Consider the following 20,474-nt stretch of genomic DNA (forward strand, 5'->3'; position numbering starts at 1 on the left):
GTTTTCTTCTTATTTATATTCATAATATATATTTTACATAATATTTTCTGTCATTCGTTGTCGATGAAGTTTAGAAATAAATTGATTTAAAGTACTAAGGCGGTAGGCCCATTGTCTTCATCAAGCTATGGATGAAAACTCCATGAGCACGATAATGGGTGGAACGTACGGTGGTGACTCAATCGTGGGTCGACGTCGATGCAATACATTAGGCGTGAATATACTTATGGGGAAAACTAATTAGAAATTGCATTGATCATTCTTTAATTACTGGTTCAACTTGTAGACAAAGTTTCATGTCTCCTGACGACTTCTGAATAACAAATCACTTTATAAAAGACAGCTTTGAACGGGAGGAAAGCGTTATGCCGTCTTAATGATGTATTTATTAATTAAGTAGTTTTGTTTGGTAGTTGCAAAACTCTTTTGATACACTGTCCGAGTGTCCGTCCGTCGAGGAGACAAAGATCTCAAGATCTACGTGATGGTCAAAAGATAGGAAATGAGTTTGCTGATGCAGGTGATAATGAAACTGGAATAGATACAAATCAATAATTTCTGCTTTATTTCGTTGGCTATCCTCCATTTCTCCACTTGATAGGCAATAAACAAATGTAATATATATATTGTTTTTTTTTTAAAAAAAACAATTTGGTACCGTAGTTCTTTAGGTAGGTAGCCCATAATAGGATTTAAAAACGGTACGGTAGCTCAGAAGCTTCATAAGTTTGGCGACCACTGATCTTAAACGATAATATATAGCGATAAGTGGTTTTGTGTAATCGATTAATCGTTCCAAGAACACATTTTATTTCTATCCGTAACTCTCTATGAAAAGCAGGAGAGATAGAAATCCACTGAAACTTCTGGTTTCAATATTCATCTATATAGAGCAGAAACTATAGAGGTAGCGAGTAACTTTTTTTCAACTGATTAACCATTCTAACAATAGGTAACTAACATCTCTCCATTTAAAAAGAAAGTGACAGAAGTCAACCACTTCTAGTTTTGACGTTAATCGCCATAAGTAAAAACTGTAATAGATAGTGAGAAGCGGTTTCTTTTAATCAATTGAGAGTTCCAAGCATATATTACACCTCCACTCTAAACTTTCTACTAAATCAAAAAGTAGCAGAAATCAATAACTTCCGCCTTTAACATTCATCGTAATAGTACTACGATCAGTTAAAAAAAAAAGGATGGCAAAGAGTAATTTCCATGTTTAAATTTTGCCAGGTGTACCTTGGTCCACTTCCAAAATTTTCGGAGGTATATAGAACCAACTCTTAAATTTTGCAAATCAAATTTGGTATGCTAGTATACAACCAATGTTGTGTACATCATTTACATGGATAAAATACTTTCATTCATTTTAACATCTATCTATTAAAACGCTACAAAAGCTGTAAAAACGCCTGAACTCCAACCTCTAACTTTGGATTTCAAACCTTTGACTTACGGTTATTTGCGATTTAACGTTTAACAAAGACAATATTTTAAAGCATGTGTACTTTAAATAAATTATTATTTAAACTAGCTGAACCTGCGCTCTCTACACAGCGCATCATTCGCATATGAGCATAAATCTCCTTACCATTCCTTACAACATCTGTACATGTCCCTTTACAGACACAAGTGAAAGACGTCTTGAGAAAACAAATCAGCAAGGAGTATCACAAAGGGGAGATATTTTCGATTATTTTTCCTCAATATCTTTCACCGTTTGCAAAATTTAAGCCTACTTCATGTTGGAGTTTCTAAGTCATGTATGACCAGTGCTTACTTTCTTCTTGCATGCAGTATATAATAAGCAAATACATTACATACACAATTAATTATAATGTCAGTTATATATGGTGTTCATTAGTCAAAACACTCCCTCCCCCCAAAAAAAAGGTTCATCTTAGACTGGAGAAATGGTTATCCTTCCTTTTCCATTATTATTTGGCCATAAAACAAACGCCTGAGACATATACAACAGTGTGGTGTTGGAATGTATAATGCTTAGGATGTGATGCTTTAGTTTTTTTTTAATTTCAACACTTCCAATATACCCGTAAAAATGTAATAAAGAAATAGTGGCCATGTTTTTTTAAAAATATTCAATTAGAAATGGACAATCTACATGAAATTTGCAATCGATCAGTGAAAACGTCATCTTTCTAGAGCCTGTAGTTTCCGAGATCTCATTGTCGAAAGGATTGGACACAAACATATAAATGTAATTTAAAAGAGCTCCAAAGATGGCAGCACAATTCATTTGCATTTATTTCGGAGAAGGCTTATTAAAGGCAAAGGCCTTTGAACAATAATTTAAAAGGATAAACTTTGTGAAAAATATTTCTTTAGGTAATTTATTTAAAGTACACTCTTTTAAAAATATTTGACTTTGTTATAAGTGTGAAATCACAAATAACCGTAAATCAAATATTTGAAAGCTAAGGTTATAGGTTAGAGCTCGGTCGCTCTTAATTGGTACTGTAGCATTTTAATAGATAGATAGGCCTACATCTTTTTTTTTTTTTAAATAAAGTTTATGTTTTAAAACTATTGTTCAAAGCCTTTGTATTTTAATAACTCTTTTCCAAAATCAATGAAAATAAATTGTGCTGCTATCTTTGGAGTGCTTTTAAACTATGTTTGTGGCCAATCCTTTCGACAATGAGATCTCGGAAACTACAGGGTCTACAGAGATCACGTTTTCACTGATCGATTGCAAATGTTGCATAGATTGTCCAGTTCTAGTTGAATATTTAAAAAAAAACATGGCCATTATTTCTTTATTACATTTTTACGGGTACATTGGAAGGGTTGAAATTAAAAAAAAACTAAAGCATTACATCCTAAGCATTATACATTCCAACACCACACTGTTGTATATAGGAGTTGTATATGTCTCAGGCGTTTGTTTTATGGCCAAATAATAATGGAAAAGGAAGGATAACCATTTCTCCAGTCTAAGATGAACCTTTTTTTTGGGGGGAGGGAGTGTTTTGACTAATGAACACCATATATAACTGACATTATAATTAATTGTGTATGTAATGTATTTGCTTATTATATACTGCATGCAAGAAGAAAGTAAGCACTGGTCATACATGACTTAGAAACTCCAACATGAAGTAGGCTTAAATTTTGCAAACGGTGAAAGATATTGAGGAAAAATAATCGAAAATATCTCCCCTTTGTGATACTCCTTGCTGATTTGTTTTCTCAAGACGTCTTTCACTTGTGTCTGTAAAGGGACATGTACAGATGTTGTGAGGAATGAGAAGGAGATTTATGCTCATATGCGAATGATGCGCTGTGTAGAGCGCACAGGTTCAGCTAGTCTATATATTAAAATGCTAGGTTTATATGTTTGTCTCCAAAGAAAAGTTTATGTGTTTGTCTCGAATCCTTCCGACAACGAGATCTCGGAAACACAAGCGCTAGAAACGGGGCGTTCTTGCAAGTCGATTCCAAATTTTGTGTAGATTGTCCAGTTTTAATTAAATATTTTATAAAAGATGGCCGTTATTTCTTTATTACATTTTTTTTACTGGAAGTGTTGAAATTTTAAAAAAGTAGAGCATCATAGCCTACGAGTTATACATTCCAACACCACATCATTGTATAAAGGAGTAGTATATCTTTCAGGCGTTTGTTTGATGCCCAAATGATAATGAAAAACGAAGGATAACCATTTCTCCAGTCTAAGATGAATCTTTATTGTTTGGACTGTTTTGCCTAATGAACACCATATATCACTGACATTTTAATTAACTGTGTGTGTAATGTATTGGCTTATTACATACTGCATACAAGAAGAAAAAAATCACTGATCATGCATAAATTAGAAATTCCAACCGGAAATAGGCTCAAGTCTTGCAAACGGTGCGATACCTTGAAAATATAATCGAAAAAAATCTCTCCTTTATGATATCTCTTGCCGATTTTTATCAAGACGTCTTTCACTTGTAACTATAAAGGAACATGTATATATTAATTTTGTATATATGCAAGCAATGAAAAGACAACAATCAGAAGAAATAACTTTTGAGTTCACCTAGAGGAAATAATAAGTATGAAGACAATGGAAAAATAAGCAAACAGGACGAAATTTGTCAGGCGCGCATCCAGAAATGTTTGCTGGGAGGGTCCAAAGTATTTTGGGGGGTTCCAATACGTAGTGTTTCTTTCAGACATATTTTAAAGAGGCACTGTTCCCCAGAGGAGACCAAAATAATACGTCAATAATAAATAAAAAAAAAAAAAGTAGCAGCAGTGTTTCTCCCGGAGAGTGTACCCCTCCGGAACATTTTTGCTGAAAGAGATACTGCCCATATGTCTATATAATATTAAACCTCTCTTATTCTGTACTCGAAAAAGGGCCCATTACAAGCAAAGCTGGAAAACGTGGACTCTATCAGGCCCGTAGCCAGCCCAAAAATGTAGGGGGTCCGGCTGAAGTTAGGGAGGACCCGATCCAGCCATATGATAGTTCATTTACAAGCCTACCGTGAAAATTTTAGGGGGGCAGCAAAAATTTAGGGGTGGCGGACCCCTAGACCCCCTGGATACGGGCCTGGGCTCCATTATAAGCGAAGCTGGATAACAGGGTTTTCTTACAAGTGGAACTGAGAAATATGATACAACCCTATTACTTCCTCCATGACAATACACCATTGTTGTATGTTCGTTTTAACTTATTTGCTTTTTCTTGTTATTTGGAAAAAATTATTTTTTTTTGGCTTAATTTTTTTGAACCTTTAATTCTTTTGGCCCCCGAGCGAGTAGGGCACTAAGCTATAGTTTGTTTAGCTTACACGTAAATCCGGCACTGTAAACAAGTGTAGTTCGTTCTGTTAAGGGAGTTTGCAAATGTTAGTCGATTTATGTTACATTTTAGGGTCCAAAATCAATTTTGAAGGTCCCTGTGGGCACGCCCTTGACATCAACAACAAATAAAAGGATGCGATCTCTTCTTATTTAGGGGAGCCGCGGTGGCTCAGTGGTAGGTCGTTTACTTCTGGTGCTAGAGGTCTCGAGTTCAAACCCTGCTCCCGCCACGTGAACTTTGTGGTGGACAAACACCGTGTGCGTGGGTTTTCTCGGGGTTCTCCCGTTTCCTCCCACTTTCTTCATTCCACCATTTCATTCATTATTCATCATCACCGTCTCCTTTAGCCTAACCGACATAAACGTAGGACGTAAAACTTAAAGATTTCATTTCATTTTTTCCCCTCATTTACTGGGAGTACGAACTCCTGTTTTGGATTGAACCAAGGTATCTTACCACGAGTTGTGAACAATCTATCATTGATTCACTATGCTTAGTTATTGAAATGAGTCGCAAAGAAATTGATCGATAGTTGTAATACGGAGTTCTCCTTAGTCAAGCGTGAATTGATTTGAAATCTGATTCATTAGTTTGAGATAGATGACTTGCAGAAAAAATTAATCTAAATAAATGACAAATGAGAAATATCATAATACCGAACAATCAACAGAAAATGTGCATGTTGTAAATATTAAACAAACCATTCACAAGAGCAAAGAGGTTATCTTATAACTATGTTATAGTGCACAGTACATAAGAGCCTCCTTATCATGATTCGTTATATTGGATCACTGATTACTGATGGTGTGAGAACTCAGTTGCTCCAGATAGATCGAACAGCTGCAAGAAGCTTAGGATTCTTTAAGACGGTCAGAGTTAGTAGTTGTACTAATTTAAATAATTTCAACTATTAATATTTTGCATTTACATCATTGCGTGTGTGACAACCAAGATTGTAATTATTATATGCTTCGTCCGGATCAGAGGTATATAACTTGTTTGTACTGTTTCGAATGTATGATGGAGAAAAAAACCTAAACATATAATAATAATAAGGTCACTGACCTGACCTCCTGACCGATATAAAACTACAAATATTCTATTGTTTTCGCTGTTGGGCGGAGGTGGGTTCTGCGTGCATGAATGTCATGAAAGGGAGAGGAAAGGCACAGGTAGACTAGTGAATCTGTAGTGTATTAAACAGTTGCTCGTAAATTTCATGGGATCAGAATATTCATCACCTTTTAAAAAGGTAAATTACTAATTTTAAGAAAAAATTAATGGTTGCGCCTTTATTATTATTATTATTTATTTTCTTTTTAAGTTTTATTGTGTTGCATTTCAAAATCACAACAAGGAACTAAGTTCAAAGTGTTTTCCCTTTTGTCGTGGATCAGTTCTTAGGTATCAAGCATATAATTATATAATAAATAAATAACATTTTATTCCGTTACACCGAAAAGCCGTAAAAATGTACAATAGTCAAGTTAATGCAGGATATCCGAAGATATCCTCCCTGCTTTACAGGATATCCTAAGATATTCTGCACTTCTGCAGAACAAGTGATGTTGTCAGGATGTGGCACTGTTCACATAAGGTAATGTAAGGATAATTAGGGTAGAGTCGGGTTAGCTTAGGGAAGTTTGGACCCATTTTGTTGAAATTATTAGTATGCAATTTTTTCGTATTGGTATTTATTGTGAATCGGTTCCCATGAATGTTCCGCTCAAAGTGCATTTTTGCCCTGCTAAAAACAAACCAACCTTCGCTACGAGTATTGTGTATTCCGCGTCAGAGCATAGCAAAGTTGGTGGACCCGCGCGGAGATGCATACGTAAGGAGCAGGCGCGACAGTGGATATACTCACAATGCTGCACTAGGTTCCGAATATAAGCGAGAATTGTATGTATTGTATTCCGTGCCAGGACAGGGCAAAGCTGGTGAGCCTGCGCAGGGGTACGTTCGTAGGGAGCAGCTGTGGAGTCATCGCAATGGTGAGGTTGCACAAAAAATGATTATTTATGCGAAACACTCACTAAACTGTGCTAGCTTGTCATAAGCAGCAGCTTGATCATGATTTCGGCATACATATACAAGTGTCTTAATGTGCTTTTTGCAGAGTTTCAACATGTACGACGTTTCGAAAATAACACTCATGACAGACATTTTGTCTGCTGAAAGCCTTACTGCAAGTACTCAGAATTAAACCAGTTCCTGTAGTCTCATACTAGTAACCTTTCTGTTGTAAACATAAATGTGTTATTAAGTCTTATCTGGAATACTGGCCCAGACATATAGTAAAACTGTGTATGTAACCAGGTTGGTCTCTTTCTTTATCAGAGCTCAGTACTCAATTCACATACTAGGGGGCCGCGGTGGCTCAGTGGTAGAGCGTTCACCTCTGGTGCTTGGGGTCCCGGGTTCGATCACAGCCCCCGCCAAGTGAACTTTGTGATGGACAAACACCGTGTGCGTGGGTTTTCTCGGGGTTCTCCAGTTTCCTCCCACTTTCTTCATTCCACCATTTCATTCATCACTCATCATCACCGTCTCCTTTAGCCTAACCGGCATAACTGTGGGACGTAAAACTCAAAGATTTCATTTCATTTTCAATTCACATACTAATGCCGATAGAGCGATAGCGAGTAAAGGCATGTTAGTAGCCAAGTAATTACTTTCGGATGACTTACTGTCTGCCCCAGATCAATCGACGGCTCCGGAGCTGGTACTATAACATAGTGAGTCGTTGTAAACGAGCTCGTTGGCCCCCATGCTGCGCTTCTGCCCTGACTCGGTTGGACACCATTCGTACTTTTTAGTGACCACGTAGCACAAATTGGTTCGTGTTTCATGCACTGTAGTTTTTAGGCCATACGTCCGCACTATATTTATACTCATCAAAGTTACAAATAACGAAACGTAATCGTTACCAAGTGAGTTAGAATCACTACCAAGTGATTTGGGGGAGAAACTAAATAATACCCATACTTTCCTTATTAAGACCCAATGGGGATGCGGCCCAGTGTTCTAGAACACAGGTCCTCCTTCCCGTTTAGCTATAATAAAGACAGAAAGCAATGTGCTCTGCGGGCGTCTAACCCCTTTACTCACTAACGCTCGCTAGCTAGAACCCTACCGCTTTTTTGCCTGTAGTCAGGTCCTGGGACTAATGAGATTTCTTAAGTTCGGCTCTGGAAATGTTTCTTTCCTTTCTGTACCAAAGTTTAATATTTAATTCACATAGTATTGTCGAGCGAGCGTCAGCGAGTGAAGGGGGTTAGAGCCCCACAGAGCACGTTGCTTTCTGTCTTTATTATAGCTAAATGGGAAGGAGGACCTGTGTTCTAGAACCTCGCCTCTCCTTTCCTATAATTTTTAAGTCTCTCTGTCCATTTTATCTTCTCCATCCTCCTGCAACATCACATTTCGAAGCTCTCTAAATATTTCTTCTCTAGCTTCCGTAATGTAAAGTCTCTGAATCATATAATTCAACTTAATAATAGTACTTGACCAACTCCTTTTTTAGTCGTATATTAAACTTTCTAGTTAGAAATGATCTTTTCTTGTTGAATACCCCTTCAGCTGCTGTAGTTCTTGACCTGATCTCATTGGTGCAGTAGGCGTCGTTTGTCAAAATACTTCTCAGATATTTGAAATGAACGACCTCTTCAAGTTCCTTTGTCTTATATGCACAAAGGCTAAGTTTGACTTAGGAGACCCGGGTTCGATTCCCGGCTGGAGCCCATGTGGTTCTGATTCCACGTTAATCAGTAGGTCCCGTCTCATATAGCCTCGCTGCTGAAAGGGACATTAAACTCCAAATCAACTCAACTCACAGAGACTAAGGCAGACGATGATAATGATAATGAATGAAGAAAGTGGGAGAACCCTGAGAAAATGCACGTAGATGGTGTTTGTCAAACACAAAGTTCAGTTGCCACGAGCTGGGATCAAACCAGGGATCCCACACATCGGAGATGAGTACTCTAGCAGTGATCCACTGTGACCCCGTACAACAGTTTTATTTCAGTTTTCATACACTATTGTATCAAATACACAAGAGTGGTACCTATCTTAGAGGAGTCGGAATCAATTTATAATTTGCACATGAACGTGTGTATGGACCAGATCCTAAGACCTCCTTCGGTACCCAAATATTGCTGATTTCCATTTCACAACTTCTTCCATCATTTCTTCACGGTTGTTGTTCCTCCAAAGCCTTTATCTCGCTGAGCACTAGCCCTAGAATTTAAAATCGCGCTTTCTCCTATTTTGAAGTAATTAGGCTGAAACAACGCAGTTTTTAAAGTTGCAATTAAGTCTGCAAATTGCTTGAGTGCTAGCGCCAGTTAACCAACGCAAGTAGTGGCCTATTAGAGACCAGCAACTGTCAACTGTTAGAAGCGTTACTCACAGACTGAGGCGTCTCTGTATTATAATAAGGATTTATAATGTATTTCTTTTAGCCTTCAAGGTATAAACTTGTGACGTTAAACTAAACAGTGCATTTCGATAGACTTTACATTGTACATTCTGCCTTCACACAACTACATACTGAATTATAGCTAGTTGCATAATTACTAACATACGCTGTAGGGAGCATTTTTGAAATAACCTCTTACCTTGCACTGGGAACGTGCACCTATTTAGGATTCGTTTTTCACGATATTTCTGTCATCTTTAACCATGATCGCATGCGTCCAACTTACATTTCATATTCTCAAGTTTGAGCAAGATTGCCTTGGCCTTCAACAAGTCTTTATGGAATCCTAAACAGGAAGACGTTAATGATGCAGACTAACAGTTTATATAGTTAATTGAATGAAATCAGATTCATAACTTTAGTCTATGTATTACTTTAATATAAATTAAAACATTTGAGTACTAGTTAAGGTGTTGTGTAATAATTGCAGGTAATGGCTCCATTACATGATGTTGATGTGACAACGAAGAAGGCTACGTTCTCGATGGCTTGTTTCTGGGAGCCAGACGCTATTTTTGGAGCAGTGAAAGGAGTGATTCGTACTCGAGTGGGATACACAGGTGGAACGAAGGACGAACCTTCCTATAAGAGCTTGTAAGTAATGGCTTCCTTGACCCATGGGTGTTTATAGTAGATTGCTCTGACGTAGAATAAAGTAATTATTGTGTTACAGTGCCATAATGTAGCATTTTGTACATACATTCTCCATACTTTATGGCTTGAGATTATTATCCCAGAAAAGAGCCATCAGAGAATTGTGTCCAGTATGAATCTATTCTACCTCTGGGGAAACGAACGTGCTGACACAGCTGAGAAGAACGCCACCTTGGAGCATTGCCGTCCTTGCTCCGATCTTTTTCGTTATTTCTATAGCTTGATGCGCTCTCGTTGGCAAGCAGATTGGGACCAGGCAAATGATAAGAAACTTCATGCAGTTAAGCCACTCTAGGAGTATGGCATACATCTTCTCGCTCAAATTGTGGAGATGAAGCGCTCCTGACGCGTTTGCGTATTAGACATTCTCATCTGACACACAGTCATTTATTACGTAGTCTCAACCGTAGGTATTGTAAGGAATGTATTGTTCCCCTGAATATTCACCACATTCTTGTTGAATGTCCTGGATACTCAGATCTCAGAGAACGTCACGGACTGCTTTGTACACATACTCGTGATATTATTAGCCGGGTACTTCAGTTTATTAATGCGTCTGAGCTTGTTCACATTCTGTGAGCTTTTTAGTCTATTATTTCTTTTTATTCCTGCTACGATTTTATCTTTTGTTCTGCCTTTTTATTGTTGTTTTTTCTATATTTATTGTTATCGTTATCTGTTTTATTCCATATATTTAGTCTTTTATTTTTACTTTTTAATTTAGCAGCGTTTTTTTGTTCCTTCGTTTTAACTTTTCCCTGCTTTTTATCGTTCCAATCCGTGCTCGGGCACCCTTGTTAATCGTGACGGGAATGCATAGCCTCGATACTGATGTCCCCATTAACCCCCCTCCCCCGTAATCAATCAATCAATAATCTAGCTATGGAAGTGGCACTAGTTACGTCTTTGGCTGAATGATACAACGCTCATCTCTGGTGAAAGGGATTCCGCACTTCGATCTTAAGCCATGTCAGTTCGTGGTGAACAACGTGAGTTTTCCCGGTTTTTCTTTCATTATTATCCCACCAATTCTTTGGTAATCATTCACTTTTTTTTTTTTTAGCCTGAAGGCCATAACCGTGGGATTTTTTTTTAAAGGTTATCTTTCCACTTTGGTTTACCTAATGGACGTTTTCTCAAAGGTCTTTAAACTACAACTTTAATATTCTTTCGCGTGTATTATCTCGTATAAGTAGAAATATATTGCATTGAATTCAAATCTACATTTTAAATGTAGTTTTTACTTTCGATCAACGATTGGAGAAAAGAAAGTCTGCTGATCATGATCGAGATTCTGAAGGTATTACTCGTTTCGTGGACCAAAAGAGTGATTCTTCAAAATGAAATGAAATGAAATCTTTCTAGTTTTACATCCTACGGTTATACCGACTAGGCTAAAGGGGACGATGATGACGAGAAATGAAGGAAATGGTGAAATGAAGAAAGTGAGAGGAAACGGGAGAACCCCGAGGAAACACACGTACGCGCTGTTTGTCTACTACAAACCTTACTTGGCGCGAGCTGGGATCGAACGAACGATCGCATGCACCAGTGGTGAACGCTCTATCATTGAGCCACTGCGGCCCCTAGAGTGATTTTTGAATATCGGTTCGTCCGTTTCTACGTCGGGATGTTAATATGCTCACTTGCCTCTACACGTCATACCGTTCAACGAATCTACACCAAAGCTTTAAATTTAAGGCTTTTGTAACTTTTTTTTCCCTTTCTTTTGTAATTTTGTTCCTATCTGAAAATTAGGGTAGTTTACTGAAGTGAAGAAAGCGCCACGGTAGCTTAGTGGTAGACGGTTCACCTCTGGTGCGTGGTGTCCCGGGTTCAATCCCAGCTCCCGCCAAGTGAACTTTGTGGTGGACAAACACCGTGTGCGTGCGTTTCCTCGGGGTTTTCCCATTTCCTCCCACTTTCTTCATTCCACCATTTCATTTATTACTAATCATCGCCGTCTCCTTTAGCCTAGTCGACATAACCGTGGGACGTAAAACTCAAATATTTGATTTTCATTTGAGGTGATTTTTTTTTCTTACACGAAAACAGCCCTAAGGATTTTGTTCATATAACATATATCAATATTTCATGAAGAACCTACACTGTGGTATAAGTAATTTATCTGAGGAATACCTACGAAGGGTAATTTCATCTTGGTATAACTTATTTCATCCTGGTATACCTTTGAGTCTATTATATGAAAAACGCCAGGCGATTTGGTTCATTTATTTCATAAATAAATATTTCGTTAGTAACATTATAATGCAGAGTAAGTCATTATGACAGACTCCATAAGAGGCTGTTTAACCTTGGGAGTGAATTTCTTTTCGGATGATTTTCTCAGCTTTAAAGCGACTTTAGCGGTTTTGTTCATATTCTATAAATAAACGTTTCATTATTAACTCTATAATGTTGCCTAAATTGCTTCTTATGAATCCTAAGGAGTGTTTTACACTTGAGGATGAGTTCATCTTTAGACGGTTTTCTAAAAACTAAAATAAATATTTCATTAATAATCGTATAATATTGCCTGAATCACTTTCATGAAAATATTCACAAGATATACTTTATTTTTTTCTCTTATAGGATGCGATTTTATTCATATTTTATAAACAAATATTCGATTAGTTGGTTTTTAATGGATGTGTTAGCAGCGAAGCTGTTTGTCCCCGTCAAGATAAAGCCAATGGCCGACTCATTTTGTAAAGCGAAAATTCAAAATAAAGCTTCTAGAAATGGAGAGTCCAAGTAAAAATACTCAAAAAGAAAATATTAAAAGAAAATACAATTGAAACAGAACATTTGAAAATGCTAAAAGAATCAGTAGCAAAATCTAAAAGATATGACTACAAACAAGTCAGAAAAGCAGTAATAGTAACACATGATAGGAAAAATTTAAAAAGGAAATCTGACAGCGCGTTAACTATTCCAATCTGAGAAACAAAAGTGATGGTACGACCACTAGGGACCGCATTATTTCGAAAGTCTTATTAACACTCTTTTATGTAGTCCTGGCCGTTTTCTAAATTCTGTATAATCCACAAGAATGTTCCGAATACTCAGTGAGACGATGCAGCCTTCACAATAATGTCGACCACTAAATATGAATGAAGGGGGCACGGTGGCTCAGTGGTGGAGTGCTTACCTCTGGTTCGATCCCCGGTCAAGTAAGTTTGTGTTCCATCATTCACTTGCTTTAATTATCGTCTTCGTTAGCTTAAAGGGCAGAATCGTGGAACGTTAAACTCAAAGATTTCATTTCATTTTTAAATAGGAATGAGTAGAGGCACGAGTTTCTCACAATGCGCGATAAAACGAAATGCGTCAGAATTAAGTAAGTTTCAGCTTCTTGACATTTTATGACATTCTGTGTGTATTTTCATTGGTTTCTGTTGTGCGATAAAACGCGAAATTGGCAGTTTTACGCGAAATTTCTAACAATACGCGAAATTTCAAAAACAAGTTTTCATTAATTTAAAAACGCTAGTTTTCCGCTGATGGAACGATAGAACGTGGCATGAGCTGTGCATTTTGGGTGATTGGAACACGGCTATAGAGAACATGTAAATGCACTTACATATGTGTGGCTCCCAACAAGCAATGCCAATTGTGAGAGTTTTTTTTCTTTCTTGAGTATGGACTGATGATAAGTGGCAAACGTACAACAGTGAAAGAAGAAAATGTGGAAACATGTAACATGCTTGTGTTTAATGCTTAAATATAACCTGTGTTTATGTGTTTTCAGAAAACAGCAAAACTTATTTTAAGTTTAGTTTACTGATTTTCCTTCAGTTTGGTTAAAAAAAATATATAATTTTTTATAAGTGAAATCTACAATGTCAAGTGAAATATTCAGTGTATTTTATTTTTGGGTAATTAATGGTTTATTTCTGTAGTGATTTGTAAATAAAAGGAACAATTGTAAAAATGTCACAGAATAACTTTTTCACAAGAGCGACAAAATGCGAAACTATTTGGAAAATGCGACAAAACGCGAAAAATGAAAAACGAAACGCGAAATTTTTAAATTCTATGTGCGAAAAACTAGTGCCCCTAGGAATGAGAGATGAAATTGTTCAACATGCAACACTTAATCTCGGCGACGCCTGCCAATTGCCCAAAATACATTGTACTAAGTGAAACTTACCTTCGTTGGCCTGGTTGCAATCCATTTGGCTGCGAGAGCGCTTCCTTTGCATGAAACAGTAGCGGAGAGAGAGTGCTTCATGCCTCAGCATTCGTGACTGCTAAGTCGGCACGTTCTTCTACCCGAATACTGACCCAAAATGTTTTGTGCCGGGACGTAGCAGACGACGGCACAGTTTTGTTGCTATAGCTAATGGCGTCTCTCAAAAAATGTCTTGCACTAAGAAGAAACAAAGAACAGTAATAGATGTCGGAATTAATCTATTATAAAAAAATCCCCAAGGAGTAATTTACTTTTGTGAGTGAGTTTGCTTCGGGCGAAGTTTTCCGAAAACTGATAATTTTGTTTCGCAAGAAAATTTTTCATTAATGATTGTAGCATAACATGATTTATTTTAAGGAATAAGAGCGAGAAATTTTAGTCCGGTGGCCAGTATTTTTTATTTGTTAAAATATTATAAAGGACCCAAATGTAGTTTTGAATATTATGTGTGCTGTTGGTTCCCTTGTTTATTATACACGAAGGCATAAAAAATTTGTCGAAATTTTGTAGAAACTATAAAACATGGCAGCTTTCTGTTGTGTTATATAACATTGTATGAGTGCCTAATGTTAACAAACCCTATAGTGAAGCAGTTGAAATGTATGTTTCTCAGATTACGGCGCTTAACTACGTTCTTTGTTCTCTTAAAAATCCTTCCCCTTCAAACGGGATTAATCGTAGAAAATTATATTCCAATATCTTGTAGTTGCGAAATTATGTAAACAACGGAATTTAGTATAGAACATTTTGTTCCAAAAACTAAGAATTTAGTAACCCAACGAAACGTGAGATGTGTAAATTATATCAATATACTGTATTTAGGGTGTGAAAATCTTGAGGAGGAAAACCTCTCTCCATTTAATATTTTTGGAAGAGAACTCCCACTAATAACTTACTGGAACTTAATAAAGTGATGTTCTTCCCAAAAGTTTGCAAATTAGTTACAGTAACTCATATATAATTAACATCTATGTGTTCACAATTAACATGCAGTTAAAGGGTGAAGTAGTTCTTAACAATATGTCCTAATTTTTCATACTTTAATAATTATGGATCTTCAGATATGCGAACTATATGTCGAAATATTTAAGTAGGAAGAGTTTTTTTTATTTTATTTTATTTTTAATTTTTGCCCACTTCTCCCTTTCCCACCATTTTCACTGTTATAATTTCGCCTGTATTACAACTTCTATAAAATCTAAAATGTTTAATCTTTCTTTGTTTTAGAGGTGATCATACAGAAAGCATCGAAATAGACTACGATCCTACACAAATTTCTTACAGTGACCTTCTGGAATTGTTTTGGAAACATCACGATCCAACAGCAAGGACGAGTAGACAGGTGAGGGGAAAAGAGACGTATTTAAACATGCGATGCAAAACTCGCCTAAGTTTCGATTTCTTTTGCTGGGCGTTTCTGCACATTCGCCAATATATTCATAACTATCACTGTGTTGCAAATGATGATGATATTTAGAAAAATGTAAGCAAAAGGCTAATACTCACCGCAGAAAACAAACCACTCCTCTATGAAGTACTTTCGGAGAACATTATCTGTATTATCAACCTAGACACAATTCAAAAAGGATTTAAAACATGGGGAGAAGTGTGGATGGATAAAATTGGTTAGAAAGGATTTAAAACTCCTCAGAATCACCCCAAAGTTTTAAATCCTTTTAACCAATTTTACCCATTGAAAAGGATCATGGTGAGAAATGTGAGTTGCGACCCATTGGTGGGCCATGAGTAGTGTTGAAAAGGCCTGGAAAGAAACGGAAATTTTGGGTAAAAACAGTTTTTTTTACCGTTTTTTCTTCCGAGTTAGGAAAAAAATGGAAAAATTGAAATTTTCGAGTGTTTTACTACATTATGCTTTTAAAATGGGAACTATTTTATATTTACTAGTTTACAGTTAAGATCATTGAGTAGTTATGTTTCTTGTATTAGCATAGGGAAATTTTGTGGCAACAAATATATTTGTACCATGCATTTGCACCGTGATAGAATGAAGTCAAGGCTACTAACTAACTAACTCTATGGCCTATGGAACCCAGAGGTTCAATGCCGTGTTCACAAAAGCTCTCCACTAACTTCTGTCCTTAGCTAACTGCATCCAGTTTCTACTTTGTATTCCAATCTCTGCGAGATCCATCTTAATATTGTCCTCCCATCTGCGCCTAGGTCTTCCTAATGGTCGTTTTCCGATTGGTTATCCAGTCAAGACTTTGAAAGCGTTTCTACTTTCTTCCATTCTAGCTACATAACCCGCCCACCTAAGCCTCCTAGACTTGACGACCCTAACAATGTTGGGAACTTGTTCTGAAATATTTTCAGTCTATGTTCTTCCCTCAGAGTAAGTGACCATGTTTCGCAACCATACAGAACAACAGGCATGATTATCGTTTTGTATATTTTAAGCTTCAGATTCCTCGACAGAATTCGCGAGGACAAGAGATTTTGAACCGAATAGTAACAGGAATTCCCTGCTTTTAGTCGACATTTAATTTCTCCGTAAATATGATTTTCGTCTGTTAATACTGATCCTAGATATTTGAAACTATCCACTTTATCAAAAGTATTATTTAATATTTTAACGCATCCATAATTTGCTGTATTCCGGTCCCGACGCACTTCCATGTATTTAGTTTTCTCTGCATTTACTTCTAAACCCATATCTCTGCAAGCGTTTAATAAGATCTCTGCATTTCTTTCTATTGTTCTCCTATCATCCCCTATTAAATTTACATCATCAGCATATGCCATAACCTGGTGGATGCCGTTCAACTCTTGCCCCTGCTTGCTATCTTTGATTTTCCTTATAGCGCATTCCAGAACAAAGATAAATAATAATTACGACAACGCATCTCCTTGTTTCAGGCCATTTTCGACGTGAAAGCTCGTGGATAAAAATTTTCCTACCCGGACTTTACTTTGGGATTCATTTAAACATATCTTAATTAATCTAATTAGCTTTATCGGTATTCCAAGTTCTGTAAGAACGTTGTATAATGTTTCTCTCCTAACCGAGTCGTAACCGAGTAGGAATAATACAATGAAATGAACTTATATCTGTGCAAATACATTTACACTAACATAGAGAATGAAACTAATCGACATTTGAGGTTATTGGGTTGTGAGTATTTCCAACCTGGTACAAAATGTTTTGCTTTCAAATAGCACTAGACGTCCACACGTTAGCATATGATTGCTGACATTAAAACGTTTCTAAATATGGGGCACTGTCTTCCAAAGTTTATTTGTGGTATAAATGAGACCTGTGGCCTCCATCGAATACCTTTCTCAATTACTTATCTTTCGAAACATGCAATAGTTGTCATCTATAAACCGTTGTTTACTAATTTGAACAATTAATTGGTTTCACACTTGGACGCCTTGTCTTTCGAAAACGAAGCGGAACCTGTCTCATGTTTATAGGAACATTTTTACTTATATGGATGTCCGCAATCACCTCGTCACTTCTGGCCATGCATTTATGTTACACCCTATATGTATATATATATAAGGTTCATTAATTGATACATCTCACGAAGTGGAGCCCATCATATAATGGCATTTCTTTGGAAACTCTGCCCTTGTTTCGTGTATTTCAAAACGCAATTCGCTTAAAAGAAAAATTCAAGTTGTGCACGGCACGATATATTTCCGTCCTACCAAACTGTGTATAAAATCTTCGTGCATATTTTTGGAGGAAGGATGTCCTTCATTGTTACTGCGTTACTCGTAGTTGATAAGGTTATCATCTTCCGTGGAAAGTTTAAGATGTAAGAATTTTAAATTTTAAAAAAGACGTATACTCTGCGTTGTGTTCCTAAGATAAGCACTACTGTACAATAATACTAATTTTTCTGAAAATACGGGTTTACTAAAGACTGAATTCTCTCTGTACAATTGTATATGTATTTTTTCTTACGTTTTTCTCACTGTCAAAAATAAACCTGTTTTCTTTCAGCTGTTTCTTATTGTATGGAGTGGAGTAATATATTTTATTAAAAATCTTCGTTTGTTTATTAAGATGATACATTTGTCTAAAGGTAATATTGTTGTATAGAGGTAAGCCGTCTGTTATTGTCAATTTGATGACATTTGTTGGTTTTGTGACTATAGTTTGTGTGTTGGGGTGGTTAGCACATCTGCACTATTCATATTTTGTAGCACCGCTTTCAAAAGTGTGAGTGAGTAGCTAGTCCTGTAAGAAATGGTTGATATAGTGGTTAAAGCACCGGTATGATAACTGAAAGGTTCGTGTCCGATAACCGATCTAATCGCGAAGTTTCATTTCTTCAAAAAATCAGTGTACAAAGCACGTAATTATCTGGCAGTGCCATAAGATATCAATACATACATACATACATACATACATATATGTAAAAAAAAAACTGAAAATTTTAAACAACCCTTGTGGGATTACATATAATCAGAAGTTACCAATGATATAATCAGATCATTTCTAAATGAACATTCATTAGAGGAAAGTGCCTAAAACTCTTGGAGACTACCGATTGTTCCAAGATAAACACTGGTTAAGAATGAATTCCTGTAAAATTGATATTCCATAATTATAATAAACATGTAAAAGATTATAATTAATCCTATTCCGAATTATCATTATTTCTAAAACAATGAAAAGTGAGTAAGTATGATTTTTCTTTGTTAATGACACAATACGTCACTCTTCCTCTACCTCGTTGGCGGGAGATAAACATTTGAGGAGTCGAAGAAAACAAAAGGAGTGAAGTGTTGCGTTCTGAAGAAACAAGATATTGTTAGCTTCCTGTTCGCGCTTTTACTTCACAAAATCAGTTGAATTTTCATTAATGTGATATTAATGCAACAGAAACATACACATTGTTAAATACGCTCATCATACAGTTTGTATCCAGTGTAAAATTATATTAATCGAAAGATACCGAAGTGACAATGAAACAAAAGTGAAGAAAGCAGTGCATACGCCCTTGTCTCAACGTGTTATGTAATAAAAATATTTTCATCCATCGGTAATACTCAAATCCAGCAATGGGTAGAAGTCACTTGAAATGTAGTAAAAGATTAAAACAACTCAAGAATAATGTTATTCGAAATTATGTTGATTTACATTTATAAAAGGGCCAGAAGTTGAATCGCGCATCCGCGACGCGAACTGGTGAATCAAGGGACTATACGTGAAAATGTTGGGAAATAATAAATATGTGGACATCTAATTGAAATATTAAGTAATTAAAGTGTTGTTGTGTGTGTTTATAATATATGGCAAGATGTATTTCTGTTTTAGTGATAACAAGTTTTTTCATATATCCAATAAATGTTTATTAATATTACTACATATTTTTAAAGGTCCATAAAACTCATATTAGCTATGTTAAATATTCAACAAATATTTAAGCATTTTACTGTTATAGTTAGCGTTGTAAGGTGCAAGGTATAACCTTCCAGTTATTAGCTTGTACTTGCACAAAAATGTATTCCTGCATTCGGCTAGTAACTATAATTTGATTGTGTCCTGTGACACGAACCTTACGTGGATCGTAAAAGCCTAATTAAAACCCTATATCGTTACCAGTGGTTTGCTCTTCCCAGGGTTCAAACCCCGTGAACATTTTCAGTTCATGCCGCAGTTAATCTGTAATTTTAAGAGTGACATATCTGCCGAGTAGTTGTATCCATTTTTAAGGCAAAGACGTCAGGTTTAGAGTAGACAGAAGTGCAGGTGCTTTGTAGGAAGTTGCGATAATATTGAAGAAAATCGGAATACCTGGTGCATGTAATGTGGTCTTTCATACGATTTTTGAATGGACGGAATGTGCGAGCAGCTCAAATTAACCATCAAGTTCGTGAAGTGTATGATAAAGAGATGGTGATTGTGCTTTGAAAGATACGAAGATGGATGAAACAGTTTAACGGTGGTTGAGGCTGGATGAGACAGTAATAACAGTACTTTATGTGTTGTGTAGTGAGGAAGGCTTACAGACTTTGGCTGAGAAATATTTCTCGTATCATCCAAGTGATCCAGACCTCACCTCATTAAATCTCTCTTTTTTGTTGTTGTTGTTGTTGTTGTTGCACGTGAAATCTTCCCTTGCTGGCCAGAGCTTCGGAGATGACGATTCGATGAAATAAGCTGTTACCATCACAGGTGGCATCGTTCTTGGATATGGCGATACAAAATATGTTGTCTTGTTATGATAATCGTGTCACCAAGGTCTGACTTCAGTATACAATAAACTCTGATAAAGCGCAAAACTTACAACTATGAATGAGTCTATGCTGATAGTTGAAGCCGTCAGTATTATACCTGAGTATGT

General features: G+C 36.5%; 1 protein-coding gene across 6 annotated transcripts in view; it reads left to right on the forward strand.

Moving 5' to 3' along the window:
- Positions 1-5,495: 5,495 nt before the first annotated feature.
- The window catches only part of MsrA (methionine sulfoxide reductase A), a 33,536-nt gene continuing 18,557 nt past the window's right edge, over positions 5,496-20,474 (forward strand). The window contains exons 1-3 of one of the 6 annotated variants that reach the window (XM_081746209.1): positions 5,496-5,691; positions 9,736-9,899; positions 15,382-15,496. In XM_081746209.1, coding sequence (XP_081602335.1) covers positions 5,593-5,691; positions 9,736-9,899; positions 15,382-15,496 — 378 coding nt within the window. In that variant the 5' untranslated portion in view covers positions 5,496-5,592. Of the gene's footprint in view, positions 5,809-5,867; positions 6,075-6,237; positions 6,420-6,636; positions 6,817-9,735; positions 9,900-15,381; positions 15,497-20,474 lie in introns of those variants that run through there. The other 5 variants (XM_081746208.1, XM_081746213.1, XM_081746211.1 and 2 more) reach the window with 5 other exon arrangements.

The sequence above is a fragment of the Thermobia domestica genome, chromosome 18, assembly GCF_964235325.1.
Source record: "Thermobia domestica chromosome 18, izTheDome1.hap1.1, whole genome shotgun sequence".
In the NCBI taxonomy this organism is placed as follows: Eukaryota; Metazoa; Arthropoda; class Insecta; order Zygentoma; family Lepismatidae; genus Thermobia; species Thermobia domestica.